General features: G+C 41.3%; 1 protein-coding gene across 1 annotated transcript in view; it reads right to left on the bottom strand.

Annotated features, from left to right (window-relative positions):
• Nucleotides 1–16,669, bottom strand: part of TANC2 (tetratricopeptide repeat, ankyrin repeat and coiled-coil containing 2) — a 245,472-nt gene that overhangs the window by 144,722 nt on the left and 84,081 nt on the right. Inside the window, exons 4-5 of the mRNA XM_075171255.1 lie at nucleotides 9,635–9,706; nucleotides 3,970–4,149 (exon numbers count right to left, since the gene is read on the bottom strand). Of these exons, the coding sequence (XP_075027356.1) occupies nucleotides 3,970–4,149; nucleotides 9,635–9,706 (252 nt within the window). The remainder of the gene's footprint in view (nucleotides 1–3,969; nucleotides 4,150–9,634; nucleotides 9,707–16,669) is intronic.

The following is a 16,669-nucleotide window of genomic DNA, read 5'->3' as shown; positions in this document are numbered from 1 at the left end:
TTCCAGACAGCATAAATGCAGAAGTTGGTACAGTCATGTTTTGTTGCAAATGGTCTTAGGAATGAAATCTTCAGCAAAAAAAAAAAAAAAAAATATGAGACAACTAAGTTTTTTATGTGACAAATAGTACCATTCCGCTATCCAGCCACTCAGTAGATATGGAAATTATGACATGAATGGGTTAGTCACACACAAATGTATGTAAGAAGCAAACAGCATGAAAAAGCCCCTACAATTGGATAATTTCTCAACAATTTTCTATGCTCTGAAGGTCGCTTTGAAAAATCCATGTGGCAACTGTCAGACGGACAAAAGCCTCTCTTTGTAATACTTCAGTTTCCCAGAATCACCCTCATCCCTTTTCCAAAAGGAATCACTGCTGTTATTGTGTAGGATTAACAACTGGACAGCACAACGAGACAAAGCAGAAGAGGAAACCATCACAGCCAGGGAAACTTTGTGAAATGTCTCCATGCATTTACTGTCAAACTGCTGGCTGCTTATTTTTATCTGAAAGCTCCCACAGTCACATGGAGATTTTTTGAACCAAGTTGCTTATCGATTCTACCAGATTTTTGAGTATGCTATGACGGCACTTACAAGACTTCTGTAAAATCAGAGAGGGGTATTGGGCGAAACTGGGGAGAAACAGATAAAAAAATAGTGCAAAGCTGTGAATTTGTCTTCACAAATATAATATTAACTCCAAATTTTCTTTATTTTACAGATCATGCAGTTTTATAATGAATAAAAATGAGGAGGGTCTTTACAAACTGCCAGTTGATGTCCCCCAGAACAAAAAAAACCTTTTTATTTGCTGATATAGTAAATGGTCATTCAACAGCCATCTCTTTCTGCAGCTGAGGGATTTTTTAAATCTCTCAGATTAGTAGTTAATAAGAGAGACATGATAAGAAATCGTTGAAGAAACGTGGTAAATACTATGAATAACAAAGAGCGGAAAGCATTACTTTCCCAGTTCCCTTACATGTTACCTTAATGAAAGCAAACAAATTCCTATAATGACTGCATGAGGATGTAAAATAAACATCTTCCTTTTACAATGCCAACAGTAAATTAAACCAATAATTTTAAAAATCATGCTAATCCACCAACGCACTGAAACACACTTTGAATTCTAAGCATATCAGGAGCTCCACTGGAGTCATCAAGACATGTATGTGCAAAACATTAGCATGTGTTTTCATGCTATAGTGGATTGGGTCTAGCCGGAACAGGATATCTAAAACAGACGGAAAAGTATGCAAGTAGAAGATAGACGTAATCATCTTCCCAATCAACTTCCAATAGATTCTTGTGTGTGGCCCCAAAATGGACCTCCAAACAAAATCCGGAGCCTACACTTTTCTTCTCTTGCTTTTGTGTAGTAAAAATTATCAGCATTTTATTGACGTCACCGTGTTTTGTACACACCTTGCTCAAGTCTATATTTCATCGCATATAGTTTCCAAACCAACCCGACAGAGGAGTATGCATCCTCACCAGCTGAACGTCTACAGTGTGGCTCTACAAGACCACCTCACTGGTGTTTGAGCACGAGTTTCAGCGAGCTGCCCAAACCCCTGAAGTTTCTATGAATCACCATCGCTTTCTTTGAATTACTACCTGCAAAAGCCACTGCTGGAATTCCAGTACCTGGCCTTTTGAGGAACTAGTGGGACACTCCAAACAGCAGCCCTGCCAAATCCAACAAAGGCTTTCTGAGTTTGGAGCTAAATGGAGTCTGACCTGTTTCCACCCGGAAAAAGATAATTATGAATACATGGAGGCTGAATCGTTTTGATTTTGAGAAGCGGGAGGAGGTTAAAGTCTGTTGACAAGCCAGAGGTCCAGCAGATCTACACCAAGGCAGCTTGCTGAACAGGCTACAAGCTGTTAGAGAAATGGAGCTGCAGTAGTATAAGAAAAATTGCTCTTTCCACGGGGTACAGCTCAAACCCTCTGCAAATATTTCAGAGAAGAGTAATGAACTCTTCAAGTAGATATAAGAATACAATGTTAGAGCTACAACAGGAAAGCATATAAACACAAAGGATTATAGTCAAAAGAAGGGAACAGAAGGGTAATGAATGAGATAAAGATACTACAAAGGCCTAAACTATGTGTAAAATATAATGCTTTTCATCCTTTCCTAACTGAAAAAGAGGTCTATGGAACTGGCTAATATTACCTGCCTCTGCTAAGCCACACAAAACAAAGAAGAAAATCCCTGCAATTAACTAAAAAACTAAAAGGAAGAGGAGACTGGATGAATGTAAGGATCATGGGAGAAAACTCAGGAAAAGCAGGGACAAACTAGCTATACATTAAACAATAAATTAAACAAGTACAGACATGCTGTGAGAAGAAAAAAATAGCCTTGTTTTATTTTTGTCATTTTTCACAACCTATGCTTTTCGTGGCAGGAAGGCTGTGGGTTCCATACCTACCCATTACTATGTGGCATGACAAGAACAAACAAACAAACAAACAAACAAAAGAGTTCATCGCAAGCGCACACGGAATTCCCACCCTGCAAACTGCTGCAAGAGTGTATTCGTCCCAGACCAAAGTACTGATAACTAGAACAAAAATGAACAAGGTTTTAGAGGCACTAAGCTGAAACGGATTGCATTTTGAAACTCCTTTTGTAATCTGCTACTGAATTTTATGATTCTAAAAGTCAAAACCGAACTTTTAAAAGTCAAGCTTGTTTTAGCAGCTACTCTGGTAAAGTACAGTATGTCGTGTTCTTAGCTGTTCTGCAAAAGAGAAGGAAATGCCGACAGACAAACAGAAAGGAGGTCTGAACATCCAGCTGCACAGCCCTGACTCAGGACTGCAAACTGAAGGATACTCTGAAAAAGGAAGCATTTCAGAAAAACGCCAAATCCACAAAATCCCAGAAATCCCTCCAAGTGTCACATCATCAACCCTCCTGAAGAACCCACCTCTGAACTACACTGCTGTTCGCACTTCCACTAAAAAGTTGTTTTAGGCCTTCACATTTTAAGGCAGAACTTCAGCCACATTTTAGAAGTTCTTAGTGATGGGAAACTCATGCTGAAGACAGCCGAGTAAAGCACTGAAACTTCTTTTTTAAACTATTTTCATGTCCTTTTGTATCTCCTTCTGCCTGATTCTCTTGCACCTCTTGATGCTACCGAACGCGCTCAGACACCATGAGATCCTGCAAAGTGGCTCTGTCACGATTCAGGAATCTCTGCCTCCTGTCCTTTTCAATTTCTCCTTTCACAAGCGGGCAGGGAAAACAAAAGGTACAAAGTGTATCAGAGCTCCCTTTTGTAAGCATAGATCTGATTATATCGGGTAAAAATTCTTTTTGGAGGCTTCCCTCAGTACAAACGCAGTACACTGGCTGATCGTTTTTAAAGATGGGCACAGAGGGGTGTCAAATTTTAGGCAAGAAGCAAGTTTCTCAAAACTGCTTCCAGTAGAAATACGATGTCAGGCTTTTAAATGGCTGTTAGACTCCAAGTGCTTTTGAAAATCCAACTACTTTAAAATCTCTAGATGTTCAAACCACAATCCCAGCAGATTAGATAAACAGTTTAAAAATATGCATGAACTATGAAAAAAATCATGTTGCTGTGTAAGTTTATCATTTTTCTGATATATTCTCTCGGCATTGAAAAATTTTAGCATAAAGTTCTTTAAAATTACTGTAACACTTCCACTATGCATAAACTACAACACAAAGTGGAACTGAAACATGCTGTGCTAGAAATTTCTCGGAAAATTAAGAGAATATTTGTAAAACAGATCATTTTCAGAATAGAAAGATTTCTCTGTCAGTATGAAATCCAATCATTCCTGGGTTTGACTAAAGTAGCTGCTATAATAAACAAACGATGACTTGTGTACAGAAGCTCGTTCAAAGCGTTTTCTTACAGATTTTTGCACCAACTGACCTTAAAAGCCCCACTGAACTTTATTTAAAGTCCTTACCAGTTAACTTCTTCACAGGTTGGAGCCGAACACTGATAGACTGATGTGTGAGTAAGGGGGAGGATGGAAGGGAGCGGGACATGCCCTCCATAATCCGAATGTGCTGCATACCTTCGGTCACTGGGAGTGGCGGAATAGCGTAGTCTGGTTCAAAAGCACAGTCGTTCTCTGTGGAGGTGCCTGGTGGGAATACAGAAATAAAAAGGAACTGGTCAGAATACAAGAGAGTCTCCTGCTTTTATCGTTCCTAGACAGAGGAGTGCCTGGCTCGGGTGAGCCCAGGCGCAGAGCCATCTCGCTGCACCGCGCTCTCGGTCCTGCAGGGAGCAGGGACGGCTGCTTTCTCGTGTTCATCTTGCACGGTCTTGACGCTTTCCTTGAAGAAATTATATTTCTGGAACAGCACGTCAGCACACCTCTTTAGATTATGAACAGCATAACCACGAAGAATTTGTTTTGATTTTTTTAGTTTGTCTTTCAGAGTCCTAGAGTCACCAGCTTTAAATATAATTCAAAGCAATAATCCTTTTACTGATAAGTTTTTTGTGCATTTAGATTCTGTATTTCTAAAAACACTTCCAGCTGAATTAAATTTCAACATGAAGACCTTTAGCCTAAACTCCCCACCTCCCCACCAAAATAGAAGAACAAAAGCCTCCGAAAGCAGCCAACTCTCCCCTAACAAACGCACAGAAGCACCCAGCGCTGCACAAAGCCTGAATGGGGGTCGCATCACTACAGATCCACATGCAAGACACCAAATAACATGACAACAAGTGGAGATAGAACAATAAAGGCACATATTGCTAATTGTTGCAATAAATATTATTGACAAATGAAGGGCAGGTGCTCCAGATCAGCAAGAGTTGGGAGCCATAAGGTTCCTCCTGTTAGCTGCAGAATATGGAAAACTCTGGTCAAGAACACTTGGTTCCCCACCTCTAGTCAGTCAGATTAACAACCTAACACAGACAACTAATAATTCATTTCCAAAACCAACTTAAAACTGTTAACGTTAGTATTTCATTACAGATAATGCAAGAAGATTACACTCGTGCCACACCTTTAAGAGATGGATTTTAGCTTTTAGTGCCTACTAATGTTTTTCCTCCATAAAGACATTTGTTATTTGGTCTCCATTGAATAGTTGTGTGGTTCTCAATGGCTTGCGAGAATACGTTTAAAAGAGAAAATGTAATTCCTGGACAGAAGGGTAGACAGACAAAAGTGGGGAGAAAACAAAAGGGTAAATGCCTCAAATATGTGGTACTCCAGAGGAGATGGTGGACTAACTCTATTCCAGATAGCCAAAGGACAATGTGAACAACCCAACATATTATTTATGATTGGAGGAAAAACCTATATTGAAATAACTGACAAAAATCTTGGACAAGCTCCTGAAGTGTACTAAGAGGTAGTATCATTTCTGGCTAATATCCATCCATTACTGATGCCAACTTCCAGGAACATGTCTCAGCATTTTTGTATCATTCTCTACAAAAAACAAAACCACACACTTTATCCATACACTATTTTTGACAGTTTAAAATATGACTTTTACTCTCTTGCTTACTGAACGCTTGCCACATTCACAGTAGTTTACTGAATATATATTCAAAGTCTAATCCTTACAGAGGTGATTTTCTTTAACTTCCGTATGCTCTAGTAAGTATGCTGCAGTTCGATATGTTTTATTCATCAGAGACTGTCATTATTGCCACCAACTATGAGCCAGACACTGATGTTTTTCTATTCATTTCATGCTGCTTTAATTAAGTGTGCACACGAATGCTCTAACGGAGTACATCCCTTTAAGGGGGAACAGATCATCGTTCTTTTTTTTTATTAAAAGATGCCGTTGCTGACAGTATCATGCCTTTTACACATACAGCCTAATGTATATGTGTATACATATGTGTGTGTATATATAAAAAAAAATGTGGCTATAGTCAGAGAAAACTAGAATTACTGCCTTACCACCTTTCCCCTGCAGTTACTGCCATTTCTACGTGAGCAGCAGCTCAGCCTTGCTTCTCAACTTGAGACCGTCCAGGTGAGGCGGCCGTGTACCACTGTGACCCACCTACCCTCAGCACTGCTTCGTTACAGACCCTGAGTCTGTGCTTATGGCCATCCCCAAAGCATTTCATCAGCCCTCCTCAGTCCCACACACCGGCAGTACTTTGGCGTGCCAACACTGCATTCCCCTCACGTAATTTTGGTGTCCACCAAAGAGGTGTCTATGTCCAAGTAAGCTGTCTAGAAGCGCTTCTAGAAGGCAGGGAGTTTAGGACAAGACTCATCTAATGACACGTTTTAGGGTTCTGCTTCAGGAAGAGAAGAATCCCAGCCCGGACACTCCACTGACTCCATCCATCACCTCTCCATGGACTACAAAGGGAGTTGAGGGTGACAGGCAGCTCCGCTGCACCCACCCACGTTCAGCCAGCCGAGCACCACCCCGGGGTCTCCCATTTGACACACATCTGAGCTACACACAACGATCACAGCTTCAGAGGTAGGAACACTGCCATTTCTCAGATCTCTTTCCATCGATGTCACGCAGCGCATCAGGCAGACAGGACAAACGAGGTATGTTGGAGAGACGCACGCGCTCTTAAGAGCAAGCCCAAGTCTTGCACACACACGACACATGGGACAGTGCTACTGCTCAGCAGAGCTCGAAATCTCAAGTTTGATGATCTTGATTCTAAGTTTTACCTGCTAATCATCCAAAAGATGCAGCGGCTCTGTTAGTGCAGTTGGGCATAATTTTTCCAGGAGGGCATAATTTAATAGCATGCTGCTAATATAGCAAAAAAAATTGACTTCTTCCAGCTGTGTATTGCCAATTGTAATTACTGGCTCCATATATAGCTTACTTGACATAAGCTGATCAAGGACCTTGCTTTTTCCAGGGTTATTGCGAGCTGAACACCTCTGCTGACTCTGCAAGCCTATTCATAATCACCTGCGAGTGCCAGGAAAGGCAAACTGGCATCAGTGCCAAAATCGGCATTGGCATCGACAGAAACAAGCTACCATGTTTTTTCAAAATACATTTGGCGCCAGACACAAAAAAAAGATTTGCCATCATTGATTTTGATTCTTAAAAACAAAGTTCAAATTTCCTCAGGCTAGATTTTGGGGTTTGAGGGAACTATAGACACAAGGCATCTTCTGGGAAAGACCTAAAAGTCTGTGTGCATTTCACTGGTTATTATGGTGTAAGTTCGCAGTATCTTTATCAATCTTTATCTAAAACCAAGGGCAACTGGGGTCAGTAGCAGTATCCTATATAGAAATAAAAGTAATGATATCTTTGCAAAGTCTTCAGGACTTAAAATTCCTCTTAAAATTCAAATGCTTTACAACAAAACCAGTGAACTCACAAAATATCCACAACGTACTATTTTCATTCCACAGATGTCAAAATTTCTCTCTCATCCTTGTCCGAGTAAACAAACACACAAACAAGGTAATTGAAACAGTCTTAAATTTGTTTCAGTCAGAAAGAATATTGGGTTTATCAAACCCTCAAATTAGGGATCATTCATGGCTGAAATGGAATTTTGACAGTTGTCTATAAAATCTATTTAAATAAAATGTTAATGCAAAGTGAATATTTGAACTAATAAACTATTTCTTGAAGTTTTCCAAGATAAAAAAGCTTTACAGACAGCTGTAAGACTTGGGCATCACACACGGCAACATGAAAGTTTAAACACGAGTAAGATGACCGCCTCATTTCAGTTGGCTGGTTTATCTAAGCATAATAAAACCCCTTAACCCATCACTACAAAAAATACATGTTAACATGGACACCGAACAGGGCAAAGTTAAAGACAATGCTTCTATGGAGCAAACAGACTTCTCCTCCTTCCACACTGTAGAAAGCCTGCATCTACAGTCACATCCATTGATCCAAATGGAAATATTTAGTGCTGTTTCTCCAAGGAGTTGGAAGTATTTTTTTTACCTGTTTCCCCCTCTCATGCTGAAAATTCTTGCTACCTACTGCAATTCCGAGAGTCATACTTATTGAGGCAAACAGCTATAGGTTGGTCATTCTTTGGCAAGTAAGTATTTGCAAAAAAAGCCCCATGTCCTCTGCCCAAAACTGGTACTTTTCCACAGCAGCCGACATGCTGAATAAATAGGCTGAAACGTAACCTGAGAGAAGAGAGTGTCTGAAACAAGCGCACGGAAACCCAGCAGGCAGCTCCCATCAGCAGCTGCATCTGAGCTGCTGTATCTTGTAACAACAAACCAACGGACAAAACCCAGACAAATGAAAGGACATCACAGGGATTAACAGCAGAGAGAGCGGGCAAGGCTCAGCCTTCAGAAGTAACACAACAGCGACTTTATCTCAGCTAACTGTGTCTGGAAAAGAGCAACCATGCATTTTGTATTCTCGAAGCACAGAAATGCTACTTGTATGCAAGCTATCACGCGGTACGTGCAGTTATAAATTCCCTTGTTCCTTCCTAATTTTATTTTAAAATAAGAAAATTTAAAATAATACATTTTAAAATAGTAATAAAAGAATCCTATGTTAACAGAGCAGTTTCAGCTGTTGACATTTCACAGGGCTTCAGGGTTTTAACTCTAAATTCCAATCCCCCTAATTCTGATCGCAGGCTTCAATCACTTGCAATAATTTTGCCCAGGCTACACTGGAATACTGCCAAAAAAGAACAATGCTCTGGAGAAAATGTCTCCGTAAGAAGTCATTAGGACATGACAACAACAGACCTGAACCTAAATGAAAGGAAAATTATTGCTGCGATCCCAAGAGAAAAGAAGTCAATGGACATAGCACCTACTAGAGCCACGCGTCCAAAAAATGCTTCTTAGTCTCAAGAGCTGTGTGAAAATACCAGCATTTTCACAGTTCTCACAAATGAGCAAATGCTTAAAACTTTAAGTAAGCTACTTCAAAGGACACGTAAGCCAGCACAGATCCGAGAGCTGCTGCTGTCAGTGACAGAAATCCCCACTACACGGCTCTAGTGGTGGTTTTAACCACCAAGCTTATTGTGAATGATGGATACTGAACAGAAGAGTTTGTAGAATCACTATTTAAATAATATAAAAACTATTTTTACTACTCTCTTCCTAGGACCTTTTGCCTTGTTCCTGTAGGATGAAACAAAACAAAGCAAAAGACGTAGCAGGCAGCTGTTCAGCCCCCAGGCAGGAACGCAGAGGTCCCGTCTCCATCACATCACGGGGCTTGGGGGGAAGGATAACCTGGTTATTGAGAACCAGCCGGGTTCTCCCCTTTGCAATCAGGGAGGAAGGCAAGCGGTCACCATATGCGAATGGCCTGTTGATTTGCGCTGGTATGTGCTGAAGACTTCTTACACCACCAGCTCCAACAACCGCCCTTGCGTAAAGCTCCGTCCCTCCGTCTGCAAAATGGAGATGTTATAGACTCTGCAGGTACGCCTGTGCTGCGCCATGAATTAGTCTGAACTCCTTCAAACTATACGAAGATAGTCTGTTTTGTGAATATTAGTAAATTTGTAGCTATGTGGATAACAACGATGGTTACAAAACCCTGTAAGATTACATAGTCTTATGAAAAACACAAAACGTATATATAAAAGGTGAACAAATGAGAAACGAGTCACTGAGGCAGAACAACACTAAGGTTTACCTTGCCCAGATCGGCTCTGACGGGAGTCTACACTTGCCTGTCTTCGGTCTGGTGGCTCCTCGTTCCCTCCATCTGCATGAGAACCAAAACAGCAGAAGTAGAACATCATACTGGACAGGTCAGGCAGATGCAACTTTTCCTTGAGTACCATCACCTATCTTGTAGGAACAGTGGAACAAAAGGTCCCTCTTGCAGACTGAAACTGGGGCAAACTGCTGACTCCTTTGCTGTTCCTTCCTGTTTCTCCCCAGCTCACTGCAAATGAAATTGTGAGGTCCTCAGGATATAAGTAGGCTTTTAATTTCTCTTACTGACCCCACAGACATTTGAATGAAATAGTAACCAAAGCGCGTATCTTCAATTAGTTCCTTCACTTTGGACTGTTACATCAAAATATAAAAAATATTAAGCATTTGAAGAATATTCTTTGAAATTGTTTCCCTTTAAAATTATTTGTCAGCTTAAAAACGGGAAGGCTGGGAAGAAAAAACGACTCTCATTATATCCTCTTGAAATTGTTTAGGAAAGCAGCTACAGTCAACAAATAACAAATCCATCCAGATAAATGTAGAGTGGGACATTGTGTACAATATTATACAATTAATTACATGCTGGTCTTCATTGATCAACTGACCAGATTAGAAACAACAGATATGCACGTCAATATAGATGCTTCAGTACACAGGGTTTATGCCAGCTGAAAACAAAAAGAAGCCTAGCTATGCAGACTGTAAAAAAGCAAAACCAGGCATTTAAAATGCAGGACGTATTTCAGAGGTTATTACACCTTATGGCAGGGGAAGGGGAAGCTTTTAGAATCTTTAAAAATAATTTTGAAATAACTGAATTCTTAAATAGCTGTTTAAAAATTCAATAGTTCATTTTAGCATTTATACTTTTTGATTATACTAAAAGCAGCTGCACTCTGATACGTTTATGTCTATATGTATCTATATATCCCCAAAGTTATTGGACAGGCCTGTTATGCCATCACGTAATCCAACTTTATCAACTCATATTACGTGTGAGTTGCATCTGTTACTCTGGCTTGAAAGGCAAGTTGTGTATTGGAGCACCACAGCAGAACTGATAAGGTGACCAACGATTTTGGTCTACTGCCATGCCCCCAAAAAAGCAGGACCACAGCCCGGGCTGCGGAGAGGTTTTTTGTTTCCTCTTCCCTTGGCAAAACGCTTTCAGCCCTCAGTTTCCCCAAAGCAATGTTCAGGCACCTTGAATGGGTGCCAGCAATGCAATTTTCTGTCACCTTTGCATTTTGCCCTGGTCATACAACAGCTGCACATAAAGGTCAGCACCCCAAAGCCAGCTAAAGCAACCTAGAAGTCCCATATTTTATATCAGCTGCTCACGCCCCTATAAGCCATCACAGCTGCCAGGTGTCACAGAGGAGGCCACAGACGACGACATTTTCCTTGCTCATTTTTCTATTCTGGTTGCAAGAAGGATGTGACATTGCAAATATGACTGCAATTTTGACGTATTCAAGGAGCCTTATTAGCCTGGAGATACCCCCTCGGGGTTAGTTACACTAAGTCTTCCTACAGTCCGGCTGGCATAGAGGAGCATTAATAGATCACTGTCTCTGTATTTTTGCTTGCAATACACACTGTTGGTTTTGAACACTGCTTCGCATACAGATATAATCCTTATCGCTAAAGGGCCCCCAGCTACGAGCCCACATGGACAACTTCTAAGTTATGAAGAAAACAAAAAACCCTTGAGTTCCAAACATAAATACACAAATGGTAGATAATTATAAGGATTGAAAGTTTCAAAACACAAGGGTTACAAACAGAAAGTCGCAGCATTAAAATCAGGAGTAAAACCCTGTATTTATCAAAAGCCACATGATCATCATCAAAAGACAAACTCAACTGGTTTTTTTGCATAGTTATTGTGAGTGACGCTAAACGAACACCTTGCCAGGACAGTCCAGCTCATCCACAGGCAGGTCCTGGCAAACCTTTCCCCCCCGGTACGGAGCGGACAAGAGGCTGGATTCGTTCTGATGGAGGCGGACTCCTCATGGAGGAGATGCTGCAGGATACCACCTCGCAGGAGATCATGCATGCAAAGGTCCGGTGACATGGCAGAGATGGACACACGGCCCCATCCTGCCATGAGAATAACCCAGGAGGTCCCCATGGACAGGAAGATGCAACATAGTTGGGTTAAATTACATTTAAAAAAACCATCTGAAATAAGACTTCAAAATCTAATGCAAATTTTGTTTTTAAAACTACAGTAAAATGAAGGAATGTTTGGTGACATGAAACTGGTTTGTAAGTTTTTCTTGAATTTATAGAGTAACTTTTTCCATAGTGCTTTGCAATAAGATTTAGACAACAGCTTAACTCTCATTTCAGTTAAATACTTTTGAACACCAAAGGCAGCTAATATTTCATTATGTTAATAATAGTTTCATGATCATAAACAGATGTTCCAAATTAACTTTAAGATGCCCTTATTCTAATTCATCTCAAAGAGCTATGTAATACCCAAAAACTCTATTATATGTCTGAAAGAGATGGAAGAGTTTTGAAAGTTAGGAAAAAAAATAAATAAAGGACTTTAAGGACTAAATTTGGCTTAGTAAGGGATGCCTGACCTCTCCAGTCGATGTTGCTGGGTGGGATGAATTCTGGAGATGAAGGAACAGACCAAATATGCGCCCATGCTCACTCCAATTATTTTTTTTCCCATATAACTGGGCTCTTTTAAAAACACACGTTGCCCTCATATCCTCAGCATGGTTTTGCTTTAGTTCAGCCCCATTCCCATTCCTGCAGATCTCCTCAGGTCCTTCCTCCTCACTCAGCCGGGTTAAATTCCCACCTGCTTCAAACCTGCTTGTTTCAGACAAACTTGACCCGGCACCATTCCCCTACCCCCCGCATTCAGAAGATTAGTGAAAAGTAAAACATCATTCACTGGGGACCTGGAAGTACTCTCAGCAAGAAGAGCCACCATCCCCCAGTGGGGCACTGGAGACTGGGAGAATGGGAATGCGTCTCCTGCTTTTATGACATGAGGTGCAACAGGGAAACCAGAGTGCCAAAGCATTAACCTGCATTTTATCACAGCTGGTTTGCAGCTCTTCCAAAATTTGGTTCCCCCCTTAACAGGAGCAACAAGGTTCTTCCTTGACACCATTTTTGGTAGGGAGGAAACGCAAGCTGCTGTTTGGAAGACAGAAGGCTTTCACCCAACACCTTTAGCGGGAATCTAAATTCTACCTGGATTTTTACAATGGAATAAATCTAAGAGGCAAGCATATTCTTTATTTTAAAAGAAAAAACTGTTAGCTTTTAGCCCCAAATGAGGAGGTTTGGGTCTCTCGGAAGTCAGCTTCCCTACTGAAGCGAAGTAGATATTTTCCAAGTGCAGTAAATTTACAAAATACATGATGGGAGCTTAAGCAGATACAATACCAACCCACCAGCGACAGTACTGCTGGAATACTTCATGCCTAAGCAGGAATTAATCTATTTAAGAGGACTTGGAAGGACAGGATCTCTCCTGTACAGTCACTTGACACAACAAAAACAGTACTCGTGCCTTGAGAACAAGCATTAGCCAAGGTAGCAGAGCTGATGGCCTGCAGAGCCAGTGGTCCTGCTCTCTAACGCTCTTCAACACTGAACAGTGGGATGCAAAATGGTGACAACTCGTTGCCAAAGCCATTAGGTTTGAGAACGGGAACTGCTGCACAGGATTTGGAGTCTGGTATAGATTTCTCAGGTAATTTGCAAGTTACACAATATATTACGGGGGAGAGCAAGATTACATCAGTTAACTTCCTGAATCAATTTAGGAGGGTGGGAAAGGAAAAAAGAAATCTGATGACTCAGCATATATTGTCTTTAGTCGGCATGCTACTGCGCTCACCCATTGCTGCTGCATTTGATGCAGTTGCAGCAAAGGCCGAAGCTTGGGTGAAACGCAGCATAATCCAATGGGCATTCTCAAAACCATTCAGTGGCTTTTCATGAGGAATATTTTCAGAACAAGCATAGCTGGTGTAAAGCTGTCCCTCTCACAAACGTACGGAAATGCATGTCTGTGCACACTTAATGTGCATAAATAAAACCACAGGTTCACTGTATTAACATAAGGCAGCCTGACAGGGCTGTTTCGGGAAGCCCTGTACCCTCTACCCTGCGGACCACCGGCCCTTCCCATCTGCCGTGCCCTGTATATTCAAGTAAAAGCAGCAGAAAACACGGAGCCTCCTGCAGGCAGATCCAGGCAGTACGGATCCTCCAGGGCAAGAGCGGCCACCTTCTCCCTGGCAGGCAGGAACTGTGAAGTGATGAATACTTGCAATAAAATATAAAAAAAAATACAAACAAATCAACGCCAGGTAGTGGAGAAGGCTGGTACCTGTAGAATTTAAAATGTATGGTGAAAAGGCAGAGGACTGCAGGAAGATAAGGAACAGCCTGCAGTTAAGAGTTGAACGATTGAACTATTTTAATTTTTTCCTCTCTTTGCTACAAATCAAAATTTTGAGCACACTCCATTCCCTGCAGTGGAGGAGCAAGGTTACTAGGGAACAATACCATACATAATTAAAGAGTTATCTTAATATACATGCAAAAAAAGGGGCAAATTACTGTTGCTAAGGGAACAATAATTCTCATATTTTTGAACTTCCAAGTGCTCGAGTTTACGGTCTTGGTAGTGTTCACCCCTGTGTACGTATCAGGACTCTGTTGTTCCAACAATACTGTTAGTTATTTCATTTATGCATGATTTTAGGTAGGTTTCAGTATTTGCTTTAGCAATACCTGTTCTTCATAGGCATGACCTAGTATTTGGACAATGGTTTGCAGACAGATTGTACTCATGGAAGTACAATCAACTCAGTTGCTATAACGATTGTCAAGATGGTGAAACACCATAGTTATTGACAAAGCCTCAGATGCAACATCTAAAAAAGGTCACCAAAAGTAAATTGGTTGTGAAATCATCGCTAGAAAACACAGATATCTGTGTTAATTTAAAATAAAAATCGGGGCAGACCAAGGTAAACCTGGTTAAGGAGCTTCTACAAAAGGTGCCACGAGAAGCAGAAAATAGTTATTTTTTGCAAATGTCCCAAGGGAAATGAATGACATAGTAAAATATTGACTCAGTAATCCATATTCTCTTGCATCTAGCAATGACAGAAAGGAAAACTTTGGGGTTTTTATATTTTTAAATATATCAGTGTTAAGAAAGTCCACTAAGATTTACACCTTACTTTAATTTCCTACAGATGCTGTCTCATCAGCATCCAACACCCCTCCAGCTGCACTGGACAGGAACTGGGGTCAGAAATCCAAAGAGGGCCGTCCGAGTGGCTGATGATGTGGCAAGCATACAGCAAACAAGTAATAGCTATTAATTCTCTCTCTCGATTACACAGGGATTAAGTAACCTCAACAAAATCATGTTTAGTAGCAGCTTCAGAAAAGCAGTCTCTCCTACTATAAATGGGTCTGAGAAACGCCTGCTTCCCGTTCTTCCTCGCCTGCTTGTCTCCCCCCATCTATTCTACCAGTTCTCCATTTAAAACCAATGACACAACAAATCCTCTCCAATGCACAGAACAACTGTATTCTTTGAACGGACCGCTCCCGAAGGGAAAAGAAAATCCCAAGGGCTTCACCAATCCTACCAAATAAATCCACTGCACAAAGCACTGCATCGCAATTAGTAAGACCGGTCTGCAAATACGAGCAAGATGCATCTGCAACAGTATGATCTGATGTCAGCAAATAACGCAGCACCTTCAGCGTCACCTCGCTGCCAGGTGTTCACATTAAAGGTAAAGACAACAAGTTTTACATAAAATAAAGTGCCAGCAGCCAGATATTCCTGTTCCCCTATTTAATTAAAACAGTGTCAAAACACACAACGTAACTAAATGTCTTCCCAGTTCTTTTATCTGACAAAGCAATTTTTAACGCAGAAAAATAAAAGGGTGGGTCAGCCTGCTTTACGCATGCTGGGAAATCTGCTGCAAGAACGGACTGCATTAGATCTGCCGTTGCTCTAACAGCAACTGACAGAGCGCACTCCGCTATAATAGCTTATAAATCAATACTTTAAATCTGCATCGTATCAAAATTGTATTTGGAAAACACAGAAGACTCACACAAAGCCAGTCCAGCAGTTAGAAACTGATTTGATTCCAGCCCAGCCTGGCATCCCTGCGGAAGGAAAGGTCTGCCTTGTGCACGGCGTAACGCAAGGCGATGTGGCTCCCAACTGCCATCGTGCTCCCAAAACACAGATGCATGGAAAAAAGAAAAAAAAAAAAAAAAAAAAAAATCGAACTGCCACAGGGGATGAAAGCACGCCGGATCAAAGTGTGCGGTGACGGCAGCCGGACCGGTCCCAGGACCTCAGGGCATCGCTGCTGCAGGAGGGAGCGCTGGGTCCCGTCCCCGGAGCCCGCAGCGGCTCAGCCCAGCGTAGGAGAGGTAGTTGCAAATCTTCCTCTCAGCAATCCCGATGGATTCCAGCCAGGCTAAGGAATGACATGTGCCAAACGCAACCGCCTGCTGTCCTCCCAGGCGTGATCTGTGCCTGGAAAGAGGCAAAACGTCCCCAAACGGAGCAAGAGGGGAGAGCGGACTGAGTCTGGTACCTAAAAGAGTCATTTTAATCAAAAATTCTTCCTGATTATTTAGTTTGTGAGAGTGCCTGCTACTTCAGAAAACAAATATAAATATTATAATTGTGCTAAAATTAGTATTATTATAAATATTATTATTGTGATAAAAATTACTAAGACCTGCATTAATTTACTAACAAAATAAAGCATCTACCCCCACCAAAACAACTCCCCAGTGGGAGTGCTGGGGTGTGGAGCTGTGGGTGTTGAGGGTGGAAGATTTTTACTGATGGCACTATAGGACAGACCTGGGTCATTAATCGCCATATCATCAAAAAAAGAGCTCCCCAACCACTTTGCAACATGTTGAATCCCCGTATGGACAGCTCTGATAATTCACACAAGTCATA

The sequence above is a fragment of the Calonectris borealis genome, chromosome 22 (genome assembly GCF_964195595.1).
Source record: "Calonectris borealis chromosome 22, bCalBor7.hap1.2, whole genome shotgun sequence".
Classification (NCBI taxonomy): domain Eukaryota; kingdom Metazoa; phylum Chordata; class Aves; order Procellariiformes; family Procellariidae; genus Calonectris; species Calonectris borealis.
This window is presented reverse-complemented; position numbering and strand designations above follow the sequence as displayed.